The sequence below is a fragment of the Physeter macrocephalus genome, chromosome 9 (genome assembly GCF_002837175.3).
Source record: "Physeter macrocephalus isolate SW-GA chromosome 9, ASM283717v5, whole genome shotgun sequence".
Classification (NCBI taxonomy): domain Eukaryota; kingdom Metazoa; phylum Chordata; class Mammalia; order Artiodactyla; family Physeteridae; genus Physeter; species Physeter macrocephalus.
This window is the reverse complement of record NC_041222.1, coordinates 29,083,678-29,100,616: the sequence shown is the minus strand read 5'-3', so window position 1 is coordinate 29,100,616 and position 16,939 is coordinate 29,083,678. Positions and strand designations below refer to the sequence as shown.

At 44.9% G+C, this 16,939-nt stretch overlaps 1 protein-coding gene across 4 annotated transcripts in view; it reads left to right on the top strand.

The window, feature by feature from the left end:
* The window catches only part of LOC112065515 (AP-4 complex accessory subunit RUSC2-like), a 59,017-nt gene extending 42,653 nt beyond the window's left edge, over window positions 1–16,364 (top strand). For 3 of the 4 annotated variants that reach the window (XM_055087105.1, XM_055087108.1, XM_055087107.1), the window contains exon 2: window positions 12,675–16,364. In XM_055087105.1, the coding sequence (XP_054943080.1) occupies window positions 12,743–14,782 (2,040 nt within the window). In that variant the 5' untranslated portion in view covers window positions 12,675–12,742 and the 3' untranslated portion in view covers window positions 14,783–16,364. Of the gene's footprint in view, window positions 1–9,063; window positions 10,709–12,674 lie in introns of those variants that run through there. The other variant, XM_055087106.1, reaches the window with a different exon arrangement.
* Window positions 16,365–16,939: the final 575 nt, after the last annotated feature.

The window sequence follows — 16,939 nt, the reverse complement described above, 5'->3', positions numbered from 1 at the left end:
GATCAAGTGATGGCTGTAGCCCATAGGTACTCCTAAAATTACTTCCATGTGTACAAGAAAGTTCTTTATGCTCCATTTAGTCCAGGCCTCAGATTGTGGCCTGGACTCTGGGGAAGCCTAGTACTGTACGTAAAGGGAAGCCCCCTTCCCAAGCCCCAAACCCACAGTATCTGTAGTACTTAAAGAAAAAAAACTGTTTACATTATGTACATAGGGGCTTCGCTGGTGGCGCAGGGGTTAAGAATCCACCTGCCAATGCAGGGGACACGGGTTTGAGCCCTGGTCCGGGAATATCCCACATGCCGCGGAGCACCTAAGCCCGTGTGCTACAACTACTGAGCCTGCGCTCTAGAGCCCATGAGCCACAGCGACTTAGGAGCCCATGCACCTAGAGGCTGTGCTCCACAACAAGAGAAGCCACCGCAATGAGAAGCCACGCACCGCAACGAAGAGTAGGCCCCGCTCATCGCAACTAGAGAAAGCCCATGCACAGCAACGAAGACCCAACACAGCCAAAAATAAATAAATAAATAAATAATTTAAAAATATGTATGTACATAACAGATATTTATTAGAAAGTTAGATGAAACAAAAAGAATAAAATTTAAAAATAATCGAAAATCACTCAACAGCAATAATCACTGTTAACATTTTGTTGTAAAGTCAGCCCTCCATATCTGCGGGTTGTACATGCATAGATTCAACCAACCAAGGATTAAAAATATTCAGAAAAAAAGTTCCAGAAAGTTCCAAAAAGCTAAACTTGAATTTGCCATGCTCTGACAACTATTTACATAGCATTTACATTGTATCAGGTATTACAAGTAATCTGAAGATGATTTAAAGTAAACGGGAGGATGTGTGTAGGTTATATGCAAATACTATGCCATTTTATGTAAGGGACCTGAGCACCCTTGGATTTTGATACTGTTTATGCTTTCAAGTTTTCTTCCATGTATATTGCTATGGTTTGAATGTCTGTGTGTCCCCTCCCCCCCATTCATGTGAATTCTAAGTCCCAAAGGTAATGGTAGTAAGAGGTAGGGCCTTTGGGAGGTGATTAGGTCATGACAGCAGAGCCCTCCTGAATGAGATTAGTGCTTTTATAAAACAGAAAGAGCCCTTGTCCCTTACACTAAGACACAGGTAGAAGGTGCCAGCTATGAACCAGAAAGTGGGCTTTCACCAGAACTCAGCCATGCTGGAACCTTCATCCTAATCTTGGACTTCCCAGGCTCCAGAACTGTGAGAAATACATTTCTGCTGTTTATAAAGCCACCCAGTCTGAGGTATTTTGTTATAGCAGCCTGAATGGACTAAGACAGATACAGAGATATATTTATTTACAACAGTGGTGTCATACTGTAAATTCTGTTTGTAATCTGCTATTTTCACTTAATAGTTTGTGAATATTTTCTCAAGTCAATAATAATCAAATTAACACAACATTGTTTTAATGATACTCTGTTCTGTACGTTTTCATTTTTGTTTTTTGGCTGCGTTGGGTCTTCACTGCTGCTCGTGGGCTTTCTCTAGTTGTGGTGAGCAGGGGCTACTCTTCGTTGCGGTGCGCGGGCTTCTCAGGGCTTCTCATTGCGGTGGCTTCTCTTGTTGCAGAGCATGGGCTGTAGGCGCACAGCCTTCAGTAGTTGTGGCACCCGGGCCCAGCAGTTGTGGCTCGTGGGCTTTAGAGCACAAGCTCAGTAGTTGTGGCACATGGGCTTAGTTGCTCCGCGGCATGTGGGATCTTCCCGGACCAGGGCTCGAACCCGTGTCCCCTGCGTTGGCAGGCGGATTCTTAACCACTGCGCCACCAGGGAGGTCCCTGTTCTGTACTTTTAAAACTGATTATTGTTGGAATTTTAGTGTGTTCCCAACTTTCTGTTATCCTTGTGGCATATATATTTGAGTTCAAAGTTTTCTTGGCAAAGGAAGAGAAGAGATGGGAAGGAGTGAAGGGGAAATTATCTCACGTACCTCATAGCAAAACTTCCTAAAAATTATCTTTATCCTTCTCTACAAAATCCCATACTTTAAGGCAGCTGTTCCTCTCTTTTCTTTTTCTCATCTTGTCTCTGCAAATACCCATTCCTCTCCACTGCTAAACCTTGGTTCCCTTCCCTCTTCCCTTAAACCTTAATCTTTTTTCCTACTTAAAAATTATATCTTAACAGCTTTGTTAAGGTATAATTCACATACCATAAAATCCACCCTTTTATAAAACTGAGACATAATTCACATTCCATAAAACTCTGAAGTTTTTATTTTATTCACAGACTTGTGTAACCATCACCGCTGTCTGATTTCAGAACATTTTCATCACCCCCGAAAAGAACCTCCATCCCCATTAGCAGTCACTCCCCATCTTCCAGTCCCTCAGTCCCTGGCAACCACCATTCTACTTTTTGTTTCTGTGTATTTGCCTATTCTGGACATTTCACGTAAATGGAATCATATAACATCATACAAAGAAGCCTTTTATGACTGGCTTCTTTCACTTACCTTTTCGAGATTCTGTCATGCTGTATGTAGCATGTGTCAGTACTTCATTCCTTTTATCACTAAATAATATTCCATTATGTATACCATATGAAGTTTATTTGTTCATCAGTTGATGAACATTTGGATTGTTCCCACTTTTCTGGCTACTGTGAATAATGCTGCTGTGAATATTTGTATACAAGCTTTTGTGTGAACATATGTCTTCATTTCTCTTGGGTATACACCTAGGAGTAGAATTTCTAAGTCATATGGTAACTCTATGTTTAACATTTTGAGGAACTGCCAGACTTTTTCCAAAGTGACTGCACTTTGTGGCTCGTGGCTCCAGCACTGTTTGAGGGTTGCAGTTTCTCCACATCCTCACCAGCATTTGTTATTGCCTTTTATCTTAGTGGGAATGAAGTGGTATCTCATTGTGGTTTTTATTTCTCTAATGACTAATAATGTTGAACATCTTTTCATGTGCTTATTAATCATTTGTATGTCTTCTTTGGAGAAATGGCTATTCAAGTTCAGTTTTTAATTGGGTTATGTACTTTTTACTGTTGAGTTGTAAGAGTTCCTTATATATTCTAGTCAGAAGTCTCTTATCAGATACACAATTGGCAAATATTTTCTCTCATTCTGTGAGTTGTCTTTTCACTTTCTTGATGGTCTCCCTTGAGGCACAAAGGTTTTTGATTTTTATGAAATCTACCTTATCTATTTTCTCTATTATCACTTGTGTTTTTGGTATCTTATCTAAGGAAGCATCCAATCTTAATCTTAATCTAAGATAATGCATTCACTCCCTTGTTTTCTTCTGTAACTCTTAGCCTTGTGGCTCAGTTTAGCCTCTGATTTCTGCCTTTCTGCATATCTACTCCTTACCTCAATCAACACACAAAGGCTTGGCAAGTCCAACAGAGGAGCCTTCCTCTCAGAAAGGAAAGGAGGAAGAAAGAAGGTAAATACTTGCTTTTTAATTTTAATGTAATTTAACTTATCACAAAAAAATATATTTAATAGTGTCCCTTGCACGTGTATTTATTAGCCATTTGAATTTTTTCTTTTGTATGTTGCCTGTTCATGTCCTTGAGCATGTGTGACTTGCCTGGCTCTTTACTGTACTCCACATGAAGAGCTCTGATCCTGTGATCTAAATGAGTTACACTTTTAAAAATCGGTGGTGTAGGGCTTCCCTGGTGGCGCAGTGGTTGCGCGTCCGCCTGCCGATGCAGGGGAACCGGGTTCGCGCCCCGGTCTGGGAGGATCCCACATGCCGCGGAGCGGCTGGGCCCGTGAGCCATGGCCGCTGGGCCTGCGCGTCCGGAGCCTGTGCCCCGCAACGGGAGAGGCCACAGGAGAAGTCTGAGCAAGTGAAGTCTTTTGGGACCTGAACTTGGTAGCACAGGAGACTAGAACTTGAGGAGGCCATTCTGCCATGGTCCAGCCAAGAGACCAGAGAAGCTTAGAATGGGCTCTGTGTAGAGAACTTGAACTTAACCTATCAGAAGTAAAACTGGGAAGAGAAGACTTTTTGGGGGACGCTCATAGTTAAAGTTTTGGCTAAAACTGGGCAGAATCTGGGCACTTCAGATCTGTACCCTGAGCTAGATAAATATTAAGAATATTTTTTGCCTGGGGACTTCCCTGGTGGCGCAGTGGTGAAGAATCCTCCTGCCAATGCAGGGGACGTGGGTTCAAGCCCTGGTCCGGGAAGATCCCACATGCTGCGGAGCAACTAAGCCCATGTGCCACAACTACTGACCCTGCGCTCTAGAACCTGCGAGCCACAACTACTGAGCCTACGTGCCACAACTACTGAAGCCCGTGTGCCTAGAGCCCGTGCTCCACAATAAGAGAAGCCACCATATTGAGAAACCCGCTTACTGCAACAAAGAGTAGCCCCTGCTCGCCGCAACTAGAGAAAGCTCGTGCGCAGCAGCGAAGACCCAATGCAGCCAAAAATAAATAAATAAATTAATTTTTTTTAAAAAAGGATATATTATGCCCCATGTTTGCCAAGCCTTATCTGAAGTTGTGCTAGAATGATACAAAAAAGATAAAAACAGACCTCTACCCACCTTGAGAAGGAAGAGGCTGGCATCAGCCATACTAGTAGTCTGATGCCTAACTCGGTCTCTATCAAGAAGCTCCAGGGCTTCCCTGGTGGCGCAGTGGTTAAGAATCCGCCTGCCAATGCAGGGGACATGGGTTCTTGCCCCGGTCCGGGAAGATCCCACATGCCGCGGAGCGGATAGGCCCGTGAGCCATGGCCGCTGAGCCTGCGCATCCGGAGCCTGTGCTCCGCAACGGGAGAGGCCACAACAGTGAGAGGCCCGCGCTAGAGAGTAACAGCTGAGTATCACCATCTTCCCCGTCCTCCTTCAGGAGGCTAAAAAAAGAGGGAAGGGATTCTATGACTGGCAGAAAGATGCTGAAGACCAAAGACAAGGGAAACCTTTCTTCTGAAGTTTAGAACATCTTCCTGCCCAGAGTTAACCCTATTGCTGAGCAGATAGGAAGAGTTCTTTAAATTCCCATCTCCATTGATCACCTTGGTGGAGGATTCAAAAACATATGCTAATAGGAGTCAGTAGTTCCATGTTGCGCAAAATGTGGTTGGATAATACATTGGGAAGTTGTGGGAGGTGTTAGTTCCCAGGAAGCACCTAGGAATGTGAACTACAGAGCAGGGGAAAGGGGTGTTGAGGACTGTGAATGGGGCAGGGAGATGTGAGCTGGGAACTGGGGCAGGAGGTGGGACTGAAGAGTGTTTATTAGAGCACGGGGCAGTAATATGAAAGGGACTGTGGGTTCAGAGAATAGTAAAGAGGGTAAGTATAAACTGTGTAAATGGAAACTAGAGTGTGAGCCTATCCAGGAAAGGTAGGAAGCATCTGCTTTTTGGTAGCAGAGTAAATGTAGGGGCTTTAGGAAGAGGGTGTGGCCCTGATCTTTTCTCTGAGAGGCAGTTGTAGTGGAAAGAATTAAGAATTGGGGAGACCTGGATTTGCGTCCATGTCAGCTGTATAATTATGGGCTAACTTCTCACACTTGCTAAGCTTCAGTTTTCTCATCTGTAAAGTGGGGGTGATTATGTCTATTTTAAACGATTATAGTGAGATTAGAGATGATATATGTAAAACACCTTACTAAGTTCTCAGTAAATGATCACTAATAAATAGTACTATTATAATAGGCCAGGAGACACCCATTTGTGATGAGGGCCAGGAAGAGGGCTCTCGTGGAGAGCTTTCCCTGATTCTAGAGATCTAGACCTCGTAACTTTATGCTGACTAAGCCCACCACTTCTTTGTCCACCTGGTAGGCAGAGCTGAGCACTTTCTTCCACTTTTCTTCCTATTCTGGGTTCCCTATTCCTTTCCCATCTTCGTCTCCCATGTCTCTCCATTTAATCAGGGTATAAAAAGCGTCTGGAATGAGCTCTTCCATCTCACTGTTTTCTCTTCACCTTTATTAGCGCTCATGGGCCACAATATTAAACTTGTCTTGTTATAGAACGTGTCTCTCCTGGGGGAGAAGTCTAATAGGTATGCTCTCAGTAAATGTGTTCTGTGGTGTTTGAAATCAAGTCACGTGTACAGTATACTCTCATTACATTCGTAACTGATCAAGAAAAAAGGTCAAACATTAGGATTCCTGACTCTTGACTTAATTCTGTCATTTATCCATTGAGAGATCTTGGGCAAGTCATTTGTTCTTTCTAGGTGTTGATTTTCTTATTTTTTTAAATAAAGAAATGGCTCTGCCTATTCTGGTGCATTGTTGTGAGGATCAATGAGATGACATACATAAAGAAGTGCTTTGTAAAAAATGTGAAAGTGTCGGGGCAAAAGGCATGAGTACAAAGTCTAATGAGGTGTCTGTAGAACTTTACCTTAGTTGGCTGAACTGGAGTTGTCTGTGGAGAAACTATTGGCAGATCAGGAAGGAATAAGGCTTTCTCCGAGATACAAAAATATAAAATAAAATGGAATCAACCAGTGAAAGGGCTTTATGCTTAAAATGGGATTCAACATAACCTAAATATAAAAGCTAAAACTATACAGCATTTAGGGAAAAAAACAGGAAAATTTCTTTATGATCTTGGGACAGGCAAAGCTTTCTTAGACAGCATACAGAAAGATTTAACCATAAAGAAAAAAACAGATAAATGGGACTTCATAAAATTAAAAACTTCTATTAATTAAAAAACACCATTAAGAAAACAAATGGGCAAGCCACATTTGAGAAAAGGTCACTTGAGAAAATATTCTCAAGACATACATCTGATAAAGGACTTGTATCCAGAATAAATTTTAAAACTCCTACAACTCAACAATGAAAAGACAAGTCAGTTTTTAAAATGGGTAGAACAGGAGTCGATAACTAACCTACTGTGCCTACCATGTTCCAAGCACAATGCGTGGGTTCTAGGGACACAGGGTTGACTGTATCCCTAGATACAGTCCCTACCCTGTTCCTCAAGGAACTGTACTCTAGTCTGGGGACAGATACGTAAACATAACATAATAAACCTTCAGCGCCCTCCAGCCAAAGGTTCTCCATCACCCAATACATTCATTTGTGCTTTATCCCTGATTCAGAGGGTCAGCTTTCCAGATTGTGTGTTGCTCTGTTTCTCCATTTGAATGCGTATATGACCCAGTCAGTGGTTTTGTGGGTCAAAATCAGAAACTCTTATGTGCGTATTACTTGTGAATGCCTTTTGAAAATGGTGCTATAAAAGGGGGTGGAGGGGTATTCAATGAAGATCAAGTGATGGCTGTAGCCCATAGGTACTCCTAAAATTACTTCCATGTGTACAAGAAAGTTCTTTATGCTCCATTTAGTCCAGGCCTCAGATTGTGGCCTGGACTCTGGGGAAGCCTAGTACTGTACGTAAAGGGAAGCCCCCTTCCCAAGCCCCAAACCCACAGTATCTGTAGTACTTAAAGAAAAAAAACTGTTTACATTATGTACATAGGGGCTTCGCTGGTGGCGCAGGGGTTAAGAATCCACCTGCCAATGCAGGGGACACGGGTTTGAGCCCTGGTCCGGGAATATCCCACATGCCGCGGAGCACCTAAGCCCGTGTGCTACAACTACTGAGCCTGCGCTCTAGAGCCCATGAGCCACAGCGACTTAGGAGCCCATGCACCTAGAGGCTGTGCTCCACAACAAGAGAAGCCACCGCAATGAGAAGCCACGCACCGCAACGAAGAGTAGGCCCCGCTCATCGCAACTAGAGAAAGCCCATGCACAGCAACGAAGACCCAACACAGCCAAAAATAAATAAATAAATAAATAATTTAAAAATATGTATGTACATAACAGATATTTATTAGAAAGTTAGATGAAACAAAAAGAATAAAATTTAAAAATAATCGAAAATCACTCAACAGCAATAATCACTGTTAACATTTTGTTGTAAAGTCAGCCCTCCATATCTGCGGGTTGTACATGCATAGATTCAACCAACCAAGGATTAAAAATATTCAGAAAAAAAGTTCCAGAAAGTTCCAAAAAGCTAAACTTGAATTTGCCATGCTCTGACAACTATTTACATAGCATTTACATTGTATCAGGTATTACAAGTAATCTGAAGATGATTTAAAGTAAACGGGAGGATGTGTGTAGGTTATATGCAAATACTATGCCATTTTATGTAAGGGACCTGAGCACCCTTGGATTTTGATACTGTTTATGCTTTCAAGTTTTCTTCCATGTATATTGCTATGGTTTGAATGTCTGTGTGTCCCCTCCCCCCCATTCATGTGAATTCTAAGTCCCAAAGGTAATGGTAGTAAGAGGTAGGGCCTTTGGGAGGTGATTAGGTCATGACAGCAGAGCCCTCCTGAATGAGATTAGTGCTTTTATAAAACAGAAAGAGCCCTTGTCCCTTACACTAAGACACAGGTAGAAGGTGCCAGCTATGAACCAGAAAGTGGGCTTTCACCAGAACTCAGCCATGCTGGAACCTTCATCCTAATCTTGGACTTCCCAGGCTCCAGAACTGTGAGAAATACATTTCTGCTGTTTATAAAGCCACCCAGTCTGAGGTATTTTGTTATAGCAGCCTGAATGGACTAAGACAGATACAGAGATATATTTATTTACAACAGTGGTGTCATACTGTAAATTCTGTTTGTAATCTGCTATTTTCACTTAATAGTTTGTGAATATTTTCTCAAGTCAATAATAATCAAATTAACACAACATTGTTTTAATGATACTCTGTTCTGTACGTTTTCATTTTTGTTTTTTGGCTGCGTTGGGTCTTCACTGCTGCTCGTGGGCTTTCTCTAGTTGTGGTGAGCAGGGGCTACTCTTCGTTGCGGTGCGCGGGCTTCTCAGGGCTTCTCATTGCGGTGGCTTCTCTTGTTGCAGAGCATGGGCTGTAGGCGCACAGCCTTCAGTAGTTGTGGCACCCGGGCCCAGCAGTTGTGGCTCGTGGGCTTTAGAGCACAAGCTCAGTAGTTGTGGCACATGGGCTTAGTTGCTCCGCGGCATGTGGGATCTTCCCGGACCAGGGCTCGAACCCGTGTCCCCTGCGTTGGCAGGCGGATTCTTAACCACTGCGCCACCAGGGAGGTCCCTGTTCTGTACTTTTAAAACTGATTATTGTTGGAATTTTAGTGTGTTCCCAACTTTCTGTTATCCTTGTGGCATATATATTTGAGTTCAAAGTTTTCTTGGCAAAGGAAGAGAAGAGATGGGAAGGAGTGAAGGGGAAATTATCTCACGTACCTCATAGCAAAACTTCCTAAAAATTATCTTTATCCTTCTCTACAAAATCCCATACTTTAAGGCAGCTGTTCCTCTCTTTTCTTTTTCTCATCTTGTCTCTGCAAATACCCATTCCTCTCCACTGCTAAACCTTGGTTCCCTTCCCTCTTCCCTTAAACCTTAATCTTTTTTCCTACTTAAAAATTATATCTTAACAGCTTTGTTAAGGTATAATTCACATACCATAAAATCCACCCTTTTATAAAACTGAGACATAATTCACATTCCATAAAACTCTGAAGTTTTTATTTTATTCACAGACTTGTGTAACCATCACCGCTGTCTGATTTCAGAACATTTTCATCACCCCCGAAAAGAACCTCCATCCCCATTAGCAGTCACTCCCCATCTTCCAGTCCCTCAGTCCCTGGCAACCACCATTCTACTTTTTGTTTCTGTGTATTTGCCTATTCTGGACATTTCACGTAAATGGAATCATATAACATCATACAAAGAAGCCTTTTATGACTGGCTTCTTTCACTTACCTTTTCGAGATTCTGTCATGCTGTATGTAGCATGTGTCAGTACTTCATTCCTTTTATCACTAAATAATATTCCATTATGTATACCATATGAAGTTTATTTGTTCATCAGTTGATGAACATTTGGATTGTTCCCACTTTTCTGGCTACTGTGAATAATGCTGCTGTGAATATTTGTATACAAGCTTTTGTGTGAACATATGTCTTCATTTCTCTTGGGTATACACCTAGGAGTAGAATTTCTAAGTCATATGGTAACTCTATGTTTAACATTTTGAGGAACTGCCAGACTTTTTCCAAAGTGACTGCACTTTGTGGCTCGTGGCTCCAGCACTGTTTGAGGGTTGCAGTTTCTCCACATCCTCACCAGCATTTGTTATTGCCTTTTATCTTAGTGGGAATGAAGTGGTATCTCATTGTGGTTTTTATTTCTCTAATGACTAATAATGTTGAACATCTTTTCATGTGCTTATTAATCATTTGTATGTCTTCTTTGGAGAAATGGCTATTCAAGTTCAGTTTTTAATTGGGTTATGTACTTTTTACTGTTGAGTTGTAAGAGTTCCTTATATATTCTAGTCAGAAGTCTCTTATCAGATACACAATTGGCAAATATTTTCTCTCATTCTGTGAGTTGTCTTTTCACTTTCTTGATGGTCTCCCTTGAGGCACAAAGGTTTTTGATTTTTATGAAATCTACCTTATCTATTTTCTCTATTATCACTTGTGTTTTTGGTATCTTATCTAAGGAAGCATCCAATCTTAATCTTAATCTAAGATAATGCATTCACTCCCTTGTTTTCTTCTGTAACTCTTAGCCTTGTGGCTCAGTTTAGCCTCTGATTTCTGCCTTTCTGCATATCTACTCCTTACCTCAATCAACACACAAAGGCTTGGCAAGTCCAACAGAGGAGCCTTCCTCTCAGAAAGGAAAGGAGGAAGAAAGAAGGTAAATACTTGCTTTTTAATTTTAATGTAATTTAACTTATCACAAAAAAATATATTTAATAGTGTCCCTTGCACGTGTATTTATTAGCCATTTGAATTTTTTCTTTTGTATGTTGCCTGTTCATGTCCTTGAGCATGTGTGACTTGCCTGGCTCTTTACTGTACTCCACATGAAGAGCTCTGATCCTGTGATCTAAATGAGTTACACTTTTAAAAATCGGTGGTGTAGGGCTTCCCTGGTGGCGCAGTGGTTGCGCGTCCGCCTGCCGATGCAGGGGAACCGGGTTCGCGCCCCGGTCTGGGAGGATCCCACATGCCGCGGAGCGGCTGGGCCCGTGAGCCATGGCCGCTGGGCCTGCGCGTCCGGAGCCTGTGCCCCGCAACGGGAGAGGCCACTCCAGCCAAGAGACCAGAGAAGCTTAGAATGGGCTCTGTGTAGAGAACTTGAACTTAACCTATCAGAAGTAAAACTGGGAAGAGAAGACTTTTTGGGGGACGCTCATAGTTAAAGTTTTGGCTAAAACTGGGCAGAATCTGGGCACTTCAGATCTGTACCCTGAGCTAGATAAATATTAAGAATATTTTTTGCCTGGGGACTTCCCTGGTGGCGCAGTGGTGAAGAATCCTCCTGCCAATGCAGGGGACGTGGGTTCAAGCCCTGGTCCGGGAAGATCCCACATGCTGCGGAGCAACTAAGCCCATGTGCCACAACTACTGACCCTGCGCTCTAGAACCTGCGAGCCACAACTACTGAGCCTACGTGCCACAACTACTGAAGCCCGTGTGCCTAGAGCCCGTGCTCCACAATAAGAGAAGCCACCATATTGAGAAACCCGCTTACTGCAACAAAGAGTAGCCCCTGCTCGCCGCAACTAGAGAAAGCTCGTGCGCAGCAGCGAAGACCCAATGCAGCCAAAAATAAATAAATAAATTAATTTTTTTTAAAAAAGGATATATTATGCCCCATGTTTGCCAAGCCTTATCTGAAGTTGTGCTAGAATGATACAAAAAAGATAAAAACAGACCTCTACCCACCTTGAGAAGGAAGAGGCTGGCATCAGCCATACTAGTAGTCTGATGCCTAACTCGGTCTCTATCAAGAAGCTCCAGGGCTTCCCTGGTGGCGCAGTGGTTAAGAATCCGCCTGCCAATGCAGGGGACATGGGTTCTTGCCCCGGTCCGGGAAGATCCCACATGCCGCGGAGCGGATAGGCCCGTGAGCCATGGCCGCTGAGCCTGCGCATCCGGAGCCTGTGCTCCGCAACGGGAGAGGCCACAACAGTGAGAGGCCCGCGTACCACAAAAAAAAAAAAAAAAAAAAAAGAAGAAGAAGGTCCAATACAGTAGTGGAGAGAGTGAGGATCCTTAGCCCACAGCCATCAGAGAGGGACAGGTATTCTGGGGCTCAGAAGAGGAGAAAAGGTGTCCAAGATGACATAGGCGTCAAGTGATATAATACATTAAAATTTATCTTTCTTGCAAAATTATAGCTTATTGCTATGCATACATGATACATTATTTGTGATTTCCCCCCTGATCTGTAAACGTGCTGTAGCTGTGTCTAAGACATCTCTGTATCTCCTCAGTGCCTAGTACCCTTTCAGGCATCTTAGACGGTTTTTTCTTAGTTATGTCATTATTCATACATTTTTTGTACTCAGGACTAGTCGTTATTTACTGCTAAGAAAGAGAAGGAGAAAATGCTGTCCCTGAGATTCCCCAGACCTTCAGATGTGGCATTTTGTTGCAAGTGGATGCATGACGAACTTAAAATGAAGGGGAACTCATGAGCTGGACCTGTGCAATGCAGAAAATGTGCCCTGACGGGCTGTATTATCCAGCTCCATCTTGACTCTGAATCTTTTTTCCTCTTGGGCTCTTCTCCATCTGAAAATGATATGGGTAAGGGCATGTCCCTGACTTCGGGAAGGTGACATTAGGTTCCCTTTCTTTCCCTCTCTCTCCAGGTACCAAGCTCTCCTGATGAAATGTGTTCTGCCCCACTGGGCTCCGGGGGCAGTGTCTGGTGCTGTTGATGCCCTTGTTCGAACTTTCCAGAATGGATAGTCCCCCAAAGCTGACTGGAGAGACCCTCATCGTCCACCACATCCCCCTGGTACACTGTCAAGTCCCAGACAGGCAGTGCTGTGGAGGGGCAAGTGCAGGTAATGGGAGCGCAAGACCCAATCCCTTCTGCCCACCTGAGCTGGGCATCACCCAGCCTGATCAAGACCTGGGACAAGCCGACTCCCTGCTATACAACAGTCTGCATTCTGCTCCCGGGGGATCTGCGCGATCTGCAGACAGCACCAGGAACAGGGGTCGGGATGGAAGAGGCCCCGGGGCCCCTAAACGACACAATCCCTTTTTGCTGCAAGAGGGTATTGCTGAGCCAGGACTTGGTGACCTGTATGATGACAGCATTGGTGATAGTGCCACCCAGCAGTCCTTCCACCTGCACGGGGCTGGCCAGCCCCCCTTCCATCCCTCCTCTTTCCAGCTGCCACCACCTGGCCCCAGAGTGGGCAGGCCATGGGAGGCAACGCGTAGTCGGGCTGGAGTGGTGGACGGGCAGGAACAGGAGCCAGTGACTGCCTTGGATGCCCAGCAGTGCAGCACTAGCCACAGCTGCCGGCCAGAGCCGGAAGCAGAGACCATGGAGCTGGATGAGTATGGGGGCCCTGGTGGGTGTGGCAGTGGAGGTGGAGCCAGTGATACGTCTGGCTTTTCCTTCGACCAGGAATGGAAGCTCAGTTCAGATGAATCCCCAAGGAACCCCAGATGCTCAGGCTCAGGACCCCAGCACTGCCGCTACAGTAGCACATCCAGTCAGTCCGAGGCGGCTGACCAGTCCATGGGCTATGTGAGCGACTCCTCCTGCAACAGCTCAGACGGCGTGCTGGTCACCTTCAGCACCCTCTACAACAAGATGCACGGCAACTCCCATGCCAATCTCAACTCTGCCCAGCAATCTTGCAGCGACTCTTCCTTCTGCAGCCACTCAGACCCCAGCGCCTTCTACCTGGACCTGCAGCCCTCCCCAGCTGAGTCTAAGATGTCTTGTGAGTCGCACCACCCTGACAGTGGAGGGAGGGAAGGTGGCTACGGTTGTCCTCATGCCTCATCTCCTGAGCTTGATGCCAACTGCAACTCCTACCGCTCGCACTGTGAGCCCTGCCCAGCCGTGGCTGACCTCACAGCCTGCTTCCAGAGCCAGGCCCGTCTTGTTGTGGCCACACAGAATTACTATAAACTTGTCACCTGTGACCTGTCCTCCCAATCATCCCCAAGCCCAGCTGGCTCTTCCATCACCAGCTGCTCAGAGGAACACACCAAGATAAGTCCTGCACCGGGCCCTGGCCCTAGCCAGCCCTCTGAGTATTTCCTGTTCCAGAAGCCAGAAGTCCAGCCAGAGGAACAAGAAGCAGTGGGCTCCGAAGCGGAAGCACCAGCTCCCGTGGGCCCCACTGTGATCGAGGGGCAGGTGTACACCAATACTTCACCCCCCAACCTCAGCACTGGACGTCAGCGCTCTCGAAGCTACGACCGCGGCCTAGAGCGCAGCCCTCCTATCCGCCTGGGCTCACTGGAACGCATGTTGAGTTGCCCAGTACGCCTGAGTGAGGGCCCTGCAGCCCTGACTGGGCCTAGTTCCCCACCTCGGCGGGTCACCTCCTTTGCTGAACTCGCCAAGGGCCGGAAGAAAGCTGCAGGCTCTGGCTCCCCTCCACTGCGAGTGAGCGCTGGGGACTCCTCCCAGGAGTTCTCACCCATCCAGGAAGCCCAGCAAGACAGGGTGGGCCCACTAGATGAGGGCAGTCACTGTAGCCATAGCCTACCACCCATGCTCTTGGGGCCAGGCCTGGACCTAGTTGGCCCAGAGCCCTGGTCCACCCAGGTCTGTCAGGGCCCCCAGCCCAGTGAGATGCCACCTGCTGGCCTCAGAGCTTCTGGGCAAGGCCCCCTGGCCCAGCTGATGGATCCAGGGCCTGCTCTCCCAGGGAGCCCAGCCAGCAGCCATACCCAGAGGGATGCAAGAGCTAGAGCTGACGGTAAGGAACCTAAAGGCTGGTGAATACCAGGGTGTGTGCATGGCCTCCTCAGTAGTAGGGCCCTGCCCACCACCCCACGCATACCACTAGAGGTTCCTCAGCCTAGATCAATGATCTTTCCAGTCCAGAGCATGTCCTACAGTTGTAATAGGGGGAAGGAGGATGGAGAATAAAAAATACACCAAGGAGATAAAATTAGCACAACTTAGAGATTGATGTATCGGGAAAGGAAGTACTCAAAAGATTGTGATTCTAAGCCCGGATGACTGGAAAGATGTTGATACATGGTTAGGTGCTGCAAACACAGAAGTAGATTTCCTGGAAAAGGAATAAGGCATGAGTTCCATTTTGGACATTAAGGAATTTGCAGTGTTTAAGGGAAATGTCCAACAGGCAAACCACCCTGGGTATCAGTAAGTTCACTCTTTGATCAGTGATTGTAGCCACTCTTCAAAGAACCTGAGACCCTGACACTTAACCTTTAAGCCTCCCAGGCCAGCTCTTTCCCTATTTACTTTATTACACTTAAGTAATTATTTTTTAAAAGCTCTGTGTTAAGTGGGTGCTGGTGATAGATGAGAGGAACAATCTCAGTCCTCAAGGAATTCTGATGAAGGGTGGAAACAGAAAAGGGAACAAAATTAAAATGTAGAGCTGGCAGTGTGTGGTACTAGTCTATGACAGGGATAGCTAAACAGACCAGAATGTCAGAGGAGTGCTAATACAGTTTACATTTAAGCACAGTCTAGAAAAAGGATTAGGAATAGGCTTTGTGGAGACTCGTAAAAAGAACATTCTAGGCCCATACAGTAGTCTATACAAAATCACAAAGGCACAGAATATCTTGATGCTTCCCAGAAACTGCAAATAATTTAGTATAGCCATAGTGGAATGTGGATGGAACCATTAAAGGATTTTAATCAGGGAAGTGGCATTTTTTGGTTTGTAACAGCATAGTGGCATGTTTTGATTTGCATTTTAGAAAGATCACTGATTGTTTGGGTGGAAGGTAGATTAGAAAGGATGTCTCCCTGGAGGTCAGGAGACCCCTGTGATCAGAGAGTCATTGGAATAAAAATAGTAGTTGAAGCTATGAGTGGATGAGAACATCCAGGGAGAATGTGTAGAGTTATAAAGGGAATGATGGATAGAGCCCTGGGGATACAGTGACTTAAGGTTGAGCAGAGCAACCCTCAAAGGAGACTGAGCAAAATTAGCCAAGAAAATAGAGGGAAAACCAGGAGAGGGTGAAGTCACAGGAGCCAAAGGAGGAGAACGTTTCAAAAAGAGTTAGGCTCAACAAATGAGTTCTGAAAAGAAATCACTAGGATTAAGGCTGAAGAATCCCAAGAGCAGCATTTGGGAGTGGCCAGGGTAGAAGCCAGATCTCAGAAGGTTTGGAAGGAAAGGGGAGATAAAGCAGGGGAAAGATCGATAAAGGGGAATTGGCTGTCTGTAGCCTTAGGTTGGTCTGTTGGCTTCTCAAAGGAAAGGGGTTAAAAAATCATAAATGGTGTTATCTCTGCTGTTAGGGAGATCACAGTCTATCAGAAGACTTCACACTCCTAAACATACACAGAGGAGGTGCCCTTGGGGAAGGGATGCAGGAGGGTCTCTAGGGAAGAGGGGGGTCGATCTTCCCGGACCAGGGCTCGAACCCGTGTCCCCTGCGTTGGCAGGCGGATTCTTAACCACTGCGCCACCAGGGAGGTCCCTGTTCTGTACTTTTAAAACTGATTATTGTTGGAATTTTAGTGTGTTCCCAACTTTCTGTTATCCTTGTGGCATATATATTTGAGTTCAAAGTTTTCTTGGCAAAGGAAGAGAAGAGATGGGAAGGAGTGAAGGGGAAATTATCTCACGTACCTCATAGCAAAACTTCCTAAAAATTATCTTTATCCTTCTCTACAAAATCCCATACTTTAAGGCAGCTGTTCCTCTCTTTTCTTTTTCTCATCTTGTCTCTGCAAATACCCATTCCTCTCCACTGCTAAACCTTGGTTCCCTTCCCTCTTCCCTTAAACCTTAATCTTTTTTCCTACTTAAAAATTATATCTTAACAGCTTTGTTAAGGTATAATTCACATACCATAAAATCCACCCTTTTATAAAACTGAGACATAATTCACATTCCATAAAACTCTGAAGTTTTTATTTTATTCACAGACTTGTGTAACCATC